Below are 17,609 nucleotides of genomic sequence, written 5' to 3'. Positions count from 1 at the left end.
CAGTATTCTTTAACATTAATTTAGATCAATAAAAAATTAATTTGGAGATACAAATTTAAAGAGAATAAATTGTATCATTTTTGCTTAAGTCAAGGTATCCTTAAAGTTATAGCAGAGATTAATCCTTTTACATGTGATGAACTTAGTTGCCAGCTTTTTCTGAAGGTAAATAGTATCTATGACATATTCAAGAAAAATAAATATTAGAATATTTGAACTGACTTGGAGAAATGATATGACACATGTTGTAATTTCAATGTGTAAAATGTTAATGGATGCTTTTTTGCAAAAATGTAGTTACCATCATTTCCACAATTCTAGTGAGATCTAGCATTGTACTATCTGCATCGAACGTAGTAAGGGAAGCTGGATCCTGAAGCACTTCTTACTTCTATTATTGAAATAGTGACTTTCTTGTTTGTCTGTTTATTTATTTAATAAATAAATATATTCCTCCCCCCCCCTTCCAGGCAATTTTTATGATTCCCACAAATCCCCCTCCAACATTCCGGAAGCCAGAGCTTTGGTCTGATGAATTCACTGACTTTGTGAAGAAATGTTTAGTGAAGAATCCTGAGCAAAGAGCTACTGCAACTCACCTTCTACAGGTCAGTACTGTATGCAGTTATTTTTTTAAAAGTAGCTATCAGCCTGGGAAAGTTTGCATGTGTGCTCAATAAGATGAAAATCTCCCAGTTCACCCCCACTGAATTACTTTTTCTCTACTTAATAGCTGACAGAAAATTGTTCAGAGTTTCCCCATGAGTAAGGGGTTCACTGTAATTAGTTTCTTGAACTGCTTGGTAAGCAAGAAAAGGAAGATCTCTTAGCAAGTGTTGATTCTTTCAGAAAAGCAGATCTGAGGAATCCTTTTGATTTGCCCAGAGTTCTCCACCTATATGGTATTCAAACCATATGTGTTTGTTTTGAACATGTTACATTTATGGTAATGCTATCTCTGCAGTCAGTATTACTGCAGTCGGTGGTCAGTGCTGTTTCCTACTCCAAACAGTAATTTTTTGAATAATTTTCACTAGCCAGAATTTGGATACGAATTATCCAACCCTTTTCATTCTCATTGTTTCTTCTTTTCATCCTTCCTTTTTGCCTGTGTCACCCTTTCTTTTTAGTTTATATTTTTTATATTGCATAATAAACAGATATTTGTTCTTTGTGCTAATTTTTATTTGTATATTTTATCTAGTTATAATTCTTTTAAGACTTTGCTCTGTAATCTTTTTCTTTTGGCAAAGTCAAGAGAAATGATTTCAAAAGCCCCTCATTTTCTGGTGATTTTTTGGGAGGGTCAAGTATAGCGCTGGTAGCAATTATGTTACAGAAGAATGTAATTGTTATACAGAAATGTTATCTATATCAGAGTTCCCCAATCTTTCAGGGTTGGTGGCCTGGAGCGGTGAGGGAGTGGGGGAAAGAAGGGATGGTTTTGTGTGTGCGGGTGAACGCATGTATGTGAGCATGAACATCTATTGTGCGAGTAGGGCTGTGAGAGCCCACAATGATGCTTGCGCAAGTGGGGCCATGAATGCCTGCGATGCTCGCATCAATGGGGCCATGAACACCTGCGATGATGCTCACCTGTGACTCTCACAGCAATGCTCGCATCAATGGGACTGTGAATGCCCACAATGCTTGTGGCGTCGTTCGTACGAGTGGGGCTTTGCACATGCATGCACGCACACGTGCACAGGCCAGCTATTCACACGGCTTAGTGGCCAATAGCCCATAGCCATGGCCCACAAGCTGGGCACCTGTGATCTATATAACAGTTCTTTGTTATAATAGATGTGTGCATTAAGTGGAAAATCAACAAAAAAACATTTAGAAAAAGAAAAGCAGTCTCTGGACAGTACAGGAACAAAAAGAGCATAATTTTACTGTTGTTAAACTTGGGCAAGTTCATTTTTCTTAACTGATGTCATGGCCTCTAATACACAGCAACATTTAATTTGGCAATGGCAAAGTATTGACTATATAATATGAGCGAAAAAGACCACTTTCCATATTGTATATCCACAACTGAAAAGAAGCTTGTATCTCTGGAACTCATGCACAGTCTTGTGGGAGGGTATCAATGCTGTGTGCAGGAAATGAGTAATGACTTTTAGGGTAGGTATCCTGTGAAACTCCCAAATGTTGCTGAGCTTCAGTTTTCAACATCCTTCACCACCAACTGTTCCTAGGGATGTGCTCTAGTAAGGGCCAAATTCACAGTACTGATAGAGAGGATGGGCGTCTTTTTAAACAGGAGTATAAGTTGTCTTTAAATAAATTTGTTTTTGTTGTATTTCAACTGCCCATCTCGATGATTTTAATTTTGCTTCATTTATATTTCATCATTGCCAATAACTCAGTGATTTGTATTCTGTTGGAATACAGGTTTCTCATGCTATAGTGGTTGCTCTGCTTATGACTGCTAATTTGCATTGTCAGCTTGTTAAAATGAATTAAAGTAATATAACTGAATGCATTATAAAGTTTATTTTTCTATGTCAGGCTATCTTCTATTTGTTTATTTACCAGTTAATTCACATTTCCTTTGGACAATTATATCCTTAACTGTAAAGCAGTTGTGTTTTGTTGTAACATTCTTCTCATGGTTGCTGTTTACCTAAATAAACAAAAAGGAAAATCCTATTTAGTTGTAAAGCAGTTAAACAGATCATATGCTCTCTTATTCCAGATTTTAATTGCTGTCCAAAGGGAAATGCTCTCTCCTGCTGGTCTGTGAAGTTGATTGGCATGTTGTTCTAACATGTTACTTTATTTATACTGTGAATACAGATTGTCTGTAGGCTCCATGTTGTATAACCGTATGCGTTTATTTTCTAGCATCCTTTTATTAAAAATGCCAAGCAAGTCTCAATTCTGAGAGACCTGATTACTGAAGCTATGGAAATTAAGACCAAAAAGCATGAAGAACAACAGAGGGAACTGGAAGAAGAGGATGAAAACTCGGTGTGTGAAAATTTAATTAAGTTTTCAAATTACTTTTGGCCTGTTAAATTATCAACATATTTAAGTAATATAGTTCTGATTGAGAAGGATGCTATAATCACTTATTTTTTTTTTCTGAGTTTCCTTCCTCCTTGACAATCCCCAGTTCAAAAAGCAGTTTGTGACAAAAATGTTTTCTTGGTTTTTAACATTGATTTGTTTGTGTTTGTGTGTGTAGAATTTAAGTAGCACATGAACGACGATTTTCAGTTCTTTTTTTAAAAAGATTGTTACCAATTTCTTAGCTGATCTTTGAATGTATGGGAGAACACATTCTATGGGAGCATCTGCTAAAAAGAGTGAATGAAAGCAAAGATCCAACGTGCCCTCTCTCTAAATTGGGCTATGTTTTGCCACAGGTCAAATTATAGAGCTCTGTTTCCATAGTGTTCATTCATGTAGCTCAATAATGATAGGAAGCAGCATTCTAGGGGTTCACAGGAATCTTTCATGAAATACTCAGGGAGAAGGTTATATAGGTAGTTCTTAGGACCACAGTTGGGACCAGCATTTCTGTTGTTCAGCTGTTAAGTGTGTCAGATCTGATTTTTTGCAACCTTTTTTGCCACAGTTATTAAGTAAAGCACTGCAATTGTTAAATGAGTCATGCAGTCGTTAAGCAAATCTGGCTTTCTCTCATTGATTTTGCATATTGGAAGCTGGCTGGGAAGGTATGCAAATAGGATGCTGTAGGTACAGGCTGCTTTCCTAGCACCCAAATTTTGATTGCAGAACTGTGGGGATGCTGAGTCATTTGTAAGTGTAAGACCTGGTCATAAGTCACTTTTCTCAGTGTCTTTGAAATTTTGAATGGTCTCTGTACGAATGGTTGTAAGTCCAAGACTTGAGTATATTAGGACTAGAATTTCTAGGAAAAATAATAATAAAAGTGTACAAACTTTTAGTGACTAATTAGACATTCTAATAATTCTGATATGGTTAATTTTGTGCATTTTCTTTCTTTCTATTTTATTTTATTGTTTTGTTTTATTTTATTTTATTTAAAAAAAACATTTTTAGGAACATATTAGAAACAAAATAACATTGCCAGATACAAACATCAGGTGAATATATGTTAGGTGTAATGGAATATATCAGTAATTTATATCTGGTGGCTTAATCAAGATATTTACACTATGTTTTTTTATAATAATATGCTGATTTAGCAAGACATGACTCAAAATATTTGCATTAGAAAATTAGTTTAATTTTGCTATCTACCTACAGAGTACTAACAATCTTCCTTTCTACCTGATGAAGATTTCTCAATAATATGAAAAGCAGCGTAATTATCAAAGGTGAAAGGTGTGGCATTATGTTGGCCTGCATGCATTGATAAAATAAAAATTCTTATTCTAATCTTTCTTACTAGACATGCGACAAGAAGCTGTAACTTTTACAAACTGGTTAGAAAGTTATTAAAATTAGTTCTGATTTAAATATTTTAGAGACATGCATATAACAAAAAGAACTCCAAATTAATATTATTTTTCAATTTGTAAATAAACTTAGGATAGGTTTCCTTACTGTTCCTTGGACTTCATAAAAGTGCAGCACCCCTGTTACTAATTAAAGCAGGCTTCTGTGTGTGCCTCAAAGGAGATGCTCTTGATTTAAGGAGTGGATTAATTAAAAATGATTCTTAAAGTCTAAAAGTCTAAGTGACTCTTAAAGACTGAAACATGGCACAGGATCTAATTTCTTGAGTGACTGTCTATCTCCTATAGTATCTGTCTGTCCAATTCAATCTGACAGGGTTGATGTGCTCTGAATTCTTTCAAATAAGCAATGTCATCTATTGGGATCCTGATATCATGCTCTCCTTTGTTGTGGTGGCTGTTGTCTGGAATTAAGTTCCCTCTGAAGTCCGAATGGTCCCCACCCTGTTGGTATTTCAAAAGGGCGTGAAGATTTGGCTTTTTGCCCAGGTCTTTGGTGAGGATAAGTGAAGTCTCCTAGACTGTTTTCTTTGGTATTCTCCCATCTCTGTCTTTCCCATGTTTCTTGTTTTTTATTGTCTTTTTAAAATATTTTAAGTCATTTATAAATTGCTCAGAGTTGCTGGATGTCAGGTGACACATACAATTTAGTATATTTAATTTACTTTATTTACATAAGCAATTCTTATAATTTTTGAAGTGTAGATGTTTATTAAAGTAAAATGGCTATAATAATTTAAAATGATCGTTTTGAAAGCTTAAATAAGATACTTGTAATGTTTGAATCTCTCATAATCAAGAACCAGTTTCTTTCCTTTTAAAGCTGAGCTGGATACAGTCCCAAAAAACTTATAGCTTAGTTTAAGCATGCTACCAAAATAACTGATCTGATGAGATATGTTCTGGCAAATTGATATATTTTAATAGGAGCTGTAGTAATTGTATAGATTTAAAAAAAAATTACACAAAAACTGCAAGCTGCATAACCAACAGAAGGTCACCATCAATGTTAAATGTTAGAGTAAGCATTATTACACATATTACTAAAAATCTCTTATGTATTTTTGAAGTGTGATGAACATTTGATTCTGATGCTGGGCAGCTGTATTATGGAAATATAAAGGCATTTATTGCCTGGCAGCCTTCAAAAACATGTCAAAATATTTTTCTATGGATCATTTGTCAAATTAATACTAATCAAAATTTACTGGATCATATAAATTATTTTTATGTAAATTATCAGAGTATTAAAACACTTCAAGTTAATAAATTCAGGTTATACATTTTTATAATATTTGACAAAAAATTACAGTGATCTTTTCAGTGTAGTATACTTTCTGCCATGTGAGTGATTTCTACAACTTTATGTCCCTAAATAGCAAACACTATTAAAAGCAACATCAACAACTGAGGGAGTTTAAAAAATGGAGAACTTTAAAAAATTAAGTTTCTCCTCTGGGACAATAGAAATGCATCTAACGTGTAAAGTAGCTGATTGATACATGGTCCTTAGTGTAGTTTTATTGGAATCATTAGAAATTATGTATTACTCAAATAATCAATAATTGGATTCTTTTAGAGTCTGCTGGTTTAGTTCTTCCACATTATGCAGACTTGTATATATATATTCATATAGCTACTAAGGAAGTTTATAGAAATGCTGTAGTAACTATGTTTGCATTATTTTTTAATGACAGTGATTTGTGTTGAACAAGGTTTTGTTCTTATACTGTACAAGTTTCAAAAGTTGAACATTGCAATCTACTCAACTGTCTTTGCTGCCCTCTAGTGCACATTTTCTCTCTTAGTTTTCATAATTGCAAGGATACAAAGAAATAGTTAAATTTCTCTGAGAGTTGTTCAGAAAAGGTTTGTTCTGTTCTAATAAAATGTATCTGGTAGAAATGGTACCCAAGAAGGTGAATTGTATTTAATAGTGTAACTTTCAAACAAAAAAAATACAAATAAATTAAGAGAAAAACATCATTGATAAAATTAAGAATTAAACTTCAGCAACAAAATTTATTCAATTTCTACAGCTGTCCATCTCAAACAAGTGACTCTGGGCAGTGAACAGGCATAAAACAATTAAAAACAGTTAAAACATAATATAAAATTAAATATAAATGGAAGCTGAGAAAACATGTCATCATAGATGTCAACATAGCCAGGAAACAAGGCCTTTCATACTTTTGGAGCCTCAGGCATTCAAGCCCTTACAAAAAAGAGTTAGGGTCATCCTGAACTGGATCAAATTAGACGGGGTAGCTGTAGCTAAATTCTTTTTAAGTTTAATAAGAAAGAAATAATGTTTTTATTTGCCCTTAGAAAGAAATTAGAAGCCAGTATCATTAGTGAAAAATAGAGAATGCTTATTACCCTTTTTAAATTACTCTCAGTCTCTAATCCCTCTTAAGGCACAGTTTTCTCATGGAGTACAGTGCAGTTTTGCACATGGGAATTAGTAAAGACCCGGATCTTACTTTCTTGATGCAGCTAGTATGTTACAGATCAGCCTTGCTTATCAACTGCCTCATTTAGCAATCATTCAAACTTACAACAGTTAAACAGTTGTGACTAATTCTTGTATTGATGACTGTTGCAGTGTCTCACAATAATGTGATTTCCCCATTTCAGTGCTTCAGAAATGATGCACATTTATAACTGGTGTGCAGCCATGTGTTTGTCATTTGTGTCCTTCTCAACTGGCTTCTGGCAAGCAGAATTAATGGAGTACGCTGAAGCACTACTGCAAGTTGTGGTCACATGACATCTTAACAGCTGCAGTGATTCACTTAATGACTGAATGGGAAGTGAGGTCATATGCACATTGCAGTCATGTCATATACATGTGCAGCAATAACATTGCTGGTCCCAGTTGTGGTCACTATGTAAAGATTACCTGTAATGAAGATTGTCTGATTTTCCTGGATCAGTGTTTGAACCATTAGTGAACAAACTATTACCAAAAAGAAGGAAATGGTTTATATGTTTAGACCAGTCCTGGTATCAATTGAGCACACACAATTCATTTTTGCTTGGATTGAGATTTAGATTCTTACCTGGGTTTCTGCTGCTTTCTCTCAAATTGAAAGTAGTATTACATTGTCATCACCACCAAACTCCCTCTTTGGGACATGTGTGTGAGGCCACAATGCAAATACACAAAAAAAAAAAAAGAAAGAAAGAAAGAAAGAAAGAGAGAAGTGTTTATCTTGCAGTACTGCTTTCATCAGACATTTCATATGATCTCACCGTGTATGCTGCTGCCTGGATACACTTCTTTCTGATGTCTAGACAATGATTGAGGTCTTCTAACTGGTTAAAAAAAGAAATACCATGTTTTCTGTAAACATTTCTTAAGAAAATCTGTAAAACTCTCTCTCCCCCCCCCCAGTAGATGTTAAAAGATGTAAAGAAGTTACTAAACAATTGAGAAATTCTCTAGGTCAAAGGTGTGCCAGTTCTGTTTGGTTGCCATTATGTACCTCTTGTTCTTTGAATGTCATGTTGGAAGCTGCACAGTAAGGAACACTGTATTTTTTTAAATGCAGTTTTGTGTCTATAAATAATAGAGGATTTAGCAAATGTATATAATAATAAAGATTATACAATAATATAATTTTTGAGAAAATGATACATAAATTATGTTATTTGTTGTTTATCACTGAATGTATGTATAACATTGATATGTTGCTAATTAGATTGCCATTTGCTATTTAAAAGTATCCAGTATATTCTCATACATTCATAAAATGAAACTTTGTTTTAGTGAGCAACCTATTGTTCCTCTGATTGGATATTTTCATAACTCAGCAAAACCCCCCATAAAATTAGAGCTTGGCATGTTATGAAAAGATTTACTAAATGCAATCCATTAAACTTCCTAAATATTAAATAGAATTTTTAGAATTAGTCATCATTTATTTATTTGTCAAATAAACATTGTACTTATGTGAGCATATTCTTCAGTAGATAGAAGCCCCTTCTCTTTATTCAGCAAAAGCTTAGAATTTAATCTACCACAGTTTGAGAAAAAAAAATAAGCTTTTGCAGTTAAATAATAATTCATTACAATTTTATCTCTAATTTAATTTAGAGGAACTTTAAGGAAATGCATTAATGTTTTAAGATAATTTCTTGCAAACTAGCAGAGGCTTCTCATAATCTGAAAATTCCAGGTTTATTAAAGTTTCTTTTTATGAAGAAAGTATTTTGGATTTTAATCACTTTCTTCATTTCTTGTTGAAAATGGTACAGTAGAAGTGTACCATTGAATCAAAATCCAATTAATTATATAAAATAAACATTTATGACAATAGTTTGACATATTTACATATGACATTTTATAAAATAATTAAAAGAAATAAAAAATTATATTCTCTTTAGAAAATGTTCCATAGAAACAGAGGGTGACATGCAATATTATAGCAATGAATTTTGGAAATGATGATTAAGACTAGAAAAGAGAATGAACAGAAAATATGGGTTAAAAACATTCATAAGAGAAATAGCAAACACAGAAAAATCGTGACTTTTTATTCTAGGAAAAAAATGAAGGCAGAAAATATTAGCAAACAACAGAAGAAATATATAGGTATTTGGAATACTCAAGAAGATGTAAACCATACCTTCTTGACTTCAAATAGCTGGAGTCTCAAATGAAAATTTTGAACATCTAGAAAATAAAATTAATGGAAATGATTTCTCAATTAACAGGTTGTCAGTGTTCAAGTTATATATGAATTCAAATTGATTTCACATTTGGAGTCAGTGGCTGACATTCAAAAAGAAATTAATTGTTTAGTTAATGCAACTTCAGAATTAGAATTTTAAGATTACATGCAACTAACATTATATTATAAATAAACTACAAATCTTTTTCAGGGATGCTTCCATTCATTTAAAAAAATATTTTGTCAGTGCAAATATTTTGTACAGATGCAATTCTGATCCAGAGTTTTAGATTATGTTAATTAAATAACTATAAATATGAATGAGGTAAAATGTTCTTGATACTCTTCAGTGTGAAAAATGAGATGTTTCAGCTAATAAATATGCTTGTATACACATATAGACAGACATCACAACCTCTGTGTGTAAAATGAAATTTAAATGCCTTATAAGTAAGTCATGCATAGAATTGCAGTTCTAGGTGTCTGTTTTAAAAGAAGTATCATTTGTTATGTGTTATTTGGTTTATCTTTTATTTTAAAATGCAGTAATTTTATGACTCCCTCTAAGGCACTTGGATTATTTATTGGATTGTATCCAGTTGAAACTTTACATAGAAAAATCTTCTGCTCATGTGAAGTAAAGCATTCAGGTTTTACTGCTTTAGCTTGCTTATTATGACGTGCCCCAAACAGCACAATACACTGTTCAAATATAGTTCCTAGTGCTTGGAAGCAACTCTTTGGAAGCAGTTAGTTGCGTTATATAGACAGAATTCTTTGAAATAAATACCTTCTCTTACATAGGTATGTTTACTGCCACCTCAAAGTTATCACTGGACATAATCCAATGTATGAAAATAAAAGCAGTATTTATATCTCATTAGGACAGGGAAAAAGAAGAAGAAGAAGAAGCAGGGCTTAAGAGGGAAAACAGTGTTGAAGAGGAAAAAAAAAACGTAAAAGACCAGTGTCGTTCTATTTTTAAGCAGGATTTGTCTTACCCTCATAAATGATAATTTAAAATATTCTGTGGGTATCATCTGGTATAGTATTTCCTAAGATGCTTCCTCCTTGTCTCCAAGAACTAAAGAATGTTTCTCATGACGGGATGCATGGCATTCATTAATATTTGATTCTTTTCTATCAGTTATTGAAACATGTAGGGCATTTTGTAAACTTGCTGATGTCAGAATAGGTTTTGGAAGCATACTTGGTTGATCTCATTTGACCGCCAAAGCAAACTGAAGTCAGGAATTTTTTTTTTAGTCGACTCATCTAAAATTAGACGCTTACTTGAAAGGTTTTATACAAGCAGCTCTTCTACATTCTGATGTTTTTTTTGTGGACAGTAGAATGTGCCCTTGTAAAAGCACTTAAGGCATAGAACAGCATGTTAGTCCTTAAATAGCTTAGATTTTGTGCATATCCTCTACATCTGACTTCAGAAAGAGAGTAGGATTTCCTAATGATGTTTTCAAATGCTTCTATTCCATATGGGTTTTATGATTCATGATCTGGATTATCATCAGTTCTCTGTTTTACATTCTTGGCACATTACTGCCACTGATTGGAAATGCTTTTGTATTCTTTGCTGGAATTAACTCTGTTCCACAGTCCTGAAGCATCTGCTCAGCAGATACTTTCCTACAAAGCATCAGCAGGTTTTCTTCTTGCCCCTTTTATCATGACAAATGCTTTGTATACAAATGAGAGAAGTTGCCTTGCCAGTTGAGATGGATTTTTGAAAAAAAAAAAAAAAGTTTAAATTTACGGAGTACTTGTCCACTATAATCTTATGGCTATTCCATAGGGGGAAAAGAAAAAAGAAAAAAAATGACTCTGTTGGAATAAGTAATTTTCATGGAGAAAGTTCCAGATTCAGTCTTAATAGTGTTTGGTTCAAAGACTCTGAAGCAGTAGAGCTGGAAAATTTAGTTGCCCGAGGTCCTGGAATGCTAATAAATGGAATCATACTAATGACCCCATAATATGATTTAAATTTTGTATATCAGTTTTCCATGTTTTTGAGTTTCTGCTATGGCTTTGTAGAAATATATGCTTTAGTGTTACTAAAGGATGTTTCCAAAGATGCTTTGGATTAACTTGGTACAGTGAGCAATAGAATGAGCACAAACTGGACTGGACCCAGTCTTACTCAGATGGTGTTGACCCATTAAAATAAATGAGAGAATAGTTTCATATTAGCAAGTATTAATTGATTCAGGTAGATCTTTAGGTATGACTAAAAATGGTTCAATCTAAAAATAAAATTCTTTTTTGGAGAGAAAAAAATCAAGTTTTTGTTATCTTTATTATATCCTGCCAAACCTTTAAAACTCTTGGCAGCTTACAAAACTTTCTTTGTTACCTTCTGGGAGGAGGCTTCGTGGTATCTAAAGCAGAGCATCCAGATTCAGTCACAGTTTTGTTCCATACAATATTAACCTTGTGAACTCTAAAGCTTCCTCCTTCCGTTATGTATTCAAGATGGATAGTGATTAATATTTATATGTTACTTAAATGTAAGGGTGTAGGTCTATACATATGTTGTATATAATATGTTTAAATGTGTGTTATGTATGGGTACACTTTGAGAGCAAGCAACTAAATTTAAGTCTTAGGCATTTCAGTATGTTATATTCAGTGAGATTTATTATTTATTTTTATTACTATTTACTGCAAAATAATAAAATAACATATTATCTCTTCAGTTTTTAAGACTGCCCACACATCAAGCAACTCTGCATAGCTTATAAGATTAAAAACATCAACATAAGAAAGAACACCCCTCCCCCCCAAATTTACAAGGAATAGAATCTTAAACTATTTATTCCAGCATATTACATTGAAAGATGAGGGGGGGGAGGCTTGCAAAGTATCTTCATATGAACAATACGTTCCTTCCCAAAGTATTTGGGGAGTGGTGGCCTGTAGAAAGACTTTGTGTGGCTGTTATGAGAAAAGGACACAGCTTGGGAAAATTCCTTGGAACATCTGGTGTTGGCCCTTCTAAGGAATGTTTCTACTGCTTTTAGGTGTGTTTTGCAGCAATATGTCTTATAAAGTACTCTTTCAAATGCTTTGCAGTGCTCTGGTCCTCTCAAGGCCAGTGTTCTTAACATCAGCATGTTTTTGAAGGTTATTTCTTTTTCTGTTTGCAGGATGAAGATGAACTCGATTCCCACACCATGGTGAAGACTACATCTGATAGTGCCGGTACAATGAGGGCCACAAGTACAATGAGTGACAGTGCTCAGACCATGATTGAACATAATAGCACCATGCTAGAATCGGATTTGGGGACCATGGTAATAAACAGTGATGATGATGATGATGATGATGATGAAGATGAAGATGGAACCATGAAAAGTACGTTTCATTTTTCTTTATAAAAGAAACATTCTAAATGCTTTTTATTTCAGCCATGCAAGCAGTGAATACTCACTTTAATTCAATTAAATGTTAGAATCAAGACCAGTACATCTCGGCTAATATAGCTACTAATTACATTTATGTGATTTGTACAAATTTAGATTAATCTGCATATTAAATTTTTAAAATTTTCCCTGGCAGCTGCTTTCCAATGGTTTGTTCACTTGAGCTACCAAAACAAAACAATGAAATCTACCAATATGTGGATTTCTTCTGGAAGGCAGTTCAAGTTCCCTACATTTCCATACTTGGAGTTGTAATTCCTTTGTGTGTTTTATGTTGTGTTATGGAAATCTATGTTTTCAACTGTTAGTGTTTTATTCAAGCTGGTAATGCAGCAATTTAATGTAGAATAAATGGAAAAATGACAACATGTGCTACAATTATAGAATGCTTTAAATTAAAGTCATTTTAAATGTATACCTACAATGCGGTACATCATTCAGCTACTATCCCATTTTGGATAAATTTAACTACACATATAATCTTATCACCAAAAGTTATAACTGAATAGTAATAATTATGTTTGAAAACACTCTTGAATAATACCTTTTAGTTGTTTGAGTTGATTTAATTGTCTGCAGGATTCTATTTTTTGTTAAACATGCTTCTTGTCTTCAGTCTACATTAATATATAGTATCTTCAATTATTCATTCGAAATTTCTGAGTGAATTTGCTTAGGTTAAAAGAAGATTAGAAGATTTTAGGTGCTGAATTATGCATTAATTTCTTGTGATACATTTCATTCTTTTGATTAATGTGTGGAGCATTATTCTGCTGGGATTCAGGTGGAAATGGATGGCTTGATTCTCAAAAGTATAAATTGCAGCAGAATTATCCTATATGATAGTTGTCTTACCATATGTCTGATGAAGCATATGTGATAAAATTGCTCTTATATAAACTGTTAGAATAAACCCATTAAGTTTTATATACAATATTAAAATTAGATAAAGTTTAAAACCTAGCCTTTTCAAAACATGTTTTGTGAAATGCATAATAGTAGAAGGCAATTAGACCCACAGCTATGGTGGTCTCCCATGGAGAATGAGACACGCACGCAAGTATCTCGGGATGGGAGCCCAGAGCTGACTCTAACACCCTCTTTTATTGTTACTATAGTTTTTACATCACACAGCGTAATCAAAGGACGTATATAGGGGTGGTTACAATATATCAAATAACAGACACTCTCCAGATGCAAGACTACGCAGGTGTTCTTATCAGACTCTGTCCAAAAGGCTGATGAATGTATCCTGTGTTTGGAGCAGTCCGTTTGTTATCTCAAGGACCTTGTGGGAGATGCCCATGGACATATTTGTGCAATTAATCCCACACACAGCTATATTAATTTTTCACAGTATGCCAGGGATTTTTATCTTCATCAAAAGATAACTTAGGTAGTCCTTGACTTAGCAACAAAAGGTCATTAAGCCCCTGCACAGTACCCTGACTTGTGCCATTCCCCACCCCAGTGTGTTTCCCCAAGCCACAAGCATCTCTTGTATGCCCCATGCACATTTTTCAATTTGTGCTGCCCTGTGTGCTTCCTCTGGTGCACCCCCACATATTTTGCCCCTCCTAGGTGCCTTTCTCAACCCATGCAGTACTTCTTGGGCATCCCCACTTACTCTTCTCAACCCATGCCATCCCTCTATGCACCGCCCCTGAACTGCAAGGCACCTCAACTGGCCCAGCACTGTCCCATGCATTCTTTGTGCACCCCCAACCTACTCAACCCATGTAGCACCTCTTGTGCACCTCCATGTACCATTCTTGACCTGTACCCTCCACACAGTGTCGCACATTTCCCCCCCAACAGAGCCACTTGTCTTCTGGCTTTGGACTTCTTGCTGGCTTCCCTGCCAACTTTCTCCCTGTAAGCTTCCCACAAGCAAAGTAAATAGGGAAGCCAGCAGAAATTTGAGTTTGAAATCACTCCTGTTCCAATTCCTGTTTTGCCCGCCTGTGGTTATTCTAAATACTACTATAATTCTACCTTAATACATTTATTAAAAGAAACTGGTTTGTTTGCTTTATGTAATTTTACTTTGAAAGCAGGGATTCTTAATAAAATTATTGTATTATTGCTATTATTGTAATAGGGCTGTAAATTTTTGATCTATTTCTTCCAAATGTAAGTCACTGAAAGTGACTTTTGAGTTGGGAATTAATTCTGATAATATATTTTTCTCCAAAATTCAGCCAAAGTAGTAATGAGCCAATTCTGAACATGATTATGAGACTCCGAATGTCAGACATCATCCTTTAATGTGAAACTTAAACATTTTATGAACATTTAATTAAGGGATTTCATGTACTTCTGTTGTATAATATTGTAATATTTTTATTTTATTTTTTTTTAAAAAGGAATTTCAAGAATTGGTATTACTTCCTCTTCCTATAGCGAATTTGTGTTTAATCATCAATAATAGCTTGAAAAATTGAGAAATAATATGCACCTGCTATTTCTACAAGAACATAGGATTATTTTTCCTTATGAAGGAAAATATATTTAGAATCACAGTTTTGCCTTCAGTACTTTGATGTATAGTTGGATGATTTTAAGAATATCTTAGGTCTTAAAGAACCAGATAAGGTGTTGTTTTCCTTTGGACAATTACATAATTATTAATTTTTAAAACCATGAATTATATGATAAAATAACTTTTTATAAAAATTAATTTAGCATTATTCATAAGTAAAAATTTCCTTGAGTTTTAACTTACTGACAGGTCAACAAGGTGGTGTCACTTGCTGAATAGAAAGGAATTAGATTTCAATTTAACTTCAGTGCATAAATTGGTTATCAGTTGCTTATAGTTCACTTATTTGTATACCGCTTTAATTAAAACATGATTTTGTGTGGTTCTGTTCTAATTGTCTTCTACCTAGTTGTACTGTCACTATAACATGTTATTTTAATTTCTAGTAAAAATGCATTAATTCTTTTAAAATTAATTAATGTTAACTTTCAGCCAGCATAATCACTTTGAACTCTTTGGTTTCTCTTCATATTTTGACTATTTTCTTATTTTCAAAACAGGAAATGCTACATCACCACAAGCTCAGCGACCTTCATTTATGGACTATTTTGATAAACAGGATTCCAAAAATAAGGCCAATGAAAACTGCAACCAGAATATACACGAATCTTATCACATATCAAAGAATGTTTTCCCTGATAACTGGAAAGTTCCCCAGGATGGTGACTTTGATTTTGTAAGTTCTTATGTACAGTTTGCTTTTCTAATGTTGATGGATGTTGTGTGGATATTGTTGATTTAATATTTTTGCAGGATACAAGTATATACTTCCATCTTTTTCTTTCTGGTTGGGAATTATGTGAATATGCTGTATATCTTTAGCGCATATTACATTATGCACTGTGTTAAACATACAGTAATAGCATATACCGTATATGCCAGCGTATAAGACGACTTCCGGAAGTGCTAAACTCGGCGCCAAAGATGGGGGTCGTCTTATATGCCGAGTCGTCTTATACGCTGGAAATACTGGTAGTTTCCGGCGTATAAGACGATGTTCTAGGAATGCGGCTCGGCGATAAAGACGGGGGTCGTCTTATACGCCGGGTCGCCTAATACGCCGGCATATACGGTATTCATACAGAATATTGCTTTCTGTAATAGGAGACTAAAATCTTCAAATAGAAGTAGCCTGGTCTTTCTCTTTGGTTTCCTGTCTCTAATCTGATAATCTCATATATTTGGGACTAAGTGTAATACTTTATTCCCATATTCTCTAAAATACAGTTCCTCTGTATGTGTGTTTAGAATCATTTCTTCCTACACTGGAGGAAAGCCTGTTTCAGTCCAAAGATTTTAAACTTGGAATCAGGAAACAATTTTTGAATTACTATGGAATATTAGAAAGTCTTTGAAATTATTTCATGTGCAGAAAACAGAAGAAAGAGATATTTGGAGATCCCTTCATTGTAATTATCTTACTTTATCCCCTAATTATTGTAGGACTTCTGGAGAAGTATGGAAGTTGTATTGCAGAATAAATAGTCATTTTTTAAAAATAGTTTCCATTCCTAAAAGCCTTTGCTGAGTTAAAGATCTTTATAATGTTGAAAGACACAATTGAATACAGTCTATTATTTAACATGCAGCTCTGAACTGGAAAATACAGTTGACAAATAATTAAAATTTACAGTACAATTTTTCAACCAGACATTATAGTATTATTTCTCCTCCTTATATCCTAGCTGTTTCTTTTTTTCCCTCACTGAAGAAATTAATGTATCTAACCTCTCATTAGGAAGTTAGGATATTTGTGAATATTCAGTGTTGTCATTACTGTCAATGACTTATAGATTGTCAGGGAGAAATAATAGACATATTTTTAAATAAGTATTTTATGTATATTGTCAATCTTTCAGAGATTCAATCATTTTTGACATAGTTCAATATAACATGGGAAATTGCATTACTGGAAAATCTCAACTGGAAAAAATGCTATACTTGCTGAGTGTTAAAAAAGTATATCAGTAATTTTTTAAAAATATATTTTTAAAGAAGTATAAAATATTTGCTCCACTGTTCTCTATTCATAAGCAAATATTTTATACTTCTTTAAAAATATATTTTTAAAAAATTACTGATATACTTTTTTATGCAGTTTATAAAAAATACAAGTAAGAATTCTGCCCTTTCTCTTTTGTCAATTTTTCCCCTAATGAGATCTGATTAATATGTTTTTTATCAGTAAATATAATCGAAAAACATTTAATGGATATTTGACAATGGAATATCAATTTAAATTTAAACTGGAAAAGTAGAATAATATTCAGGATCATTCTAAAGTTATTAGTTTGTATCAGTCTCATTATAAAGAGAGGGAGAAGATTGATTTTGTTTGCCAGTAGTCACTTTGGGTTCAGCAAAATGCAAGCAAAACAAAAGAAAACAAAATCCATTAAAATTATGTCAGATATAATCAACTCTTATTTAAATTAAATACAGTTATTTAAAGTAACTGTAAACTACATTGAAAATCTTGCATGAACTTAATATTGTCAGA

At 33.3% G+C, this 17,609-nt stretch overlaps 1 protein-coding gene across 1 annotated transcript in view; it reads left to right on the top strand.

Annotated features, from left to right (window-relative positions):
• Positions 1–17,609, top strand: part of STK3 (serine/threonine kinase 3) — a 124,526-nt gene that overhangs the window by 47,312 nt on the left and 59,605 nt on the right. The window contains exons 7-10 of the mRNA XM_039328933.1: positions 471–608; positions 2,851–2,976; positions 12,292–12,499; positions 15,610–15,785. Coding sequence (XP_039184867.1) covers positions 471–608; positions 2,851–2,976; positions 12,292–12,499; positions 15,610–15,785 — 648 coding nt within the window. The remainder of the gene's footprint in view (positions 1–470; positions 609–2,850; positions 2,977–12,291; positions 12,500–15,609; positions 15,786–17,609) is intronic.

The sequence above is a fragment of the Crotalus tigris genome, unplaced genomic scaffold (genome assembly GCF_016545835.1).
Source record: "Crotalus tigris isolate CLP2741 ecotype Arizona unplaced genomic scaffold, ASM1654583v1 scf7180000024384.25900115:4084858, whole genome shotgun sequence".
Classification (NCBI taxonomy): domain Eukaryota; kingdom Metazoa; phylum Chordata; class Lepidosauria; order Squamata; family Viperidae; genus Crotalus; species Crotalus tigris.
The sequence above is the reverse complement of the archived record's forward strand: the minus strand, read 5'-3'. Positions and strand labels throughout refer to the sequence as shown.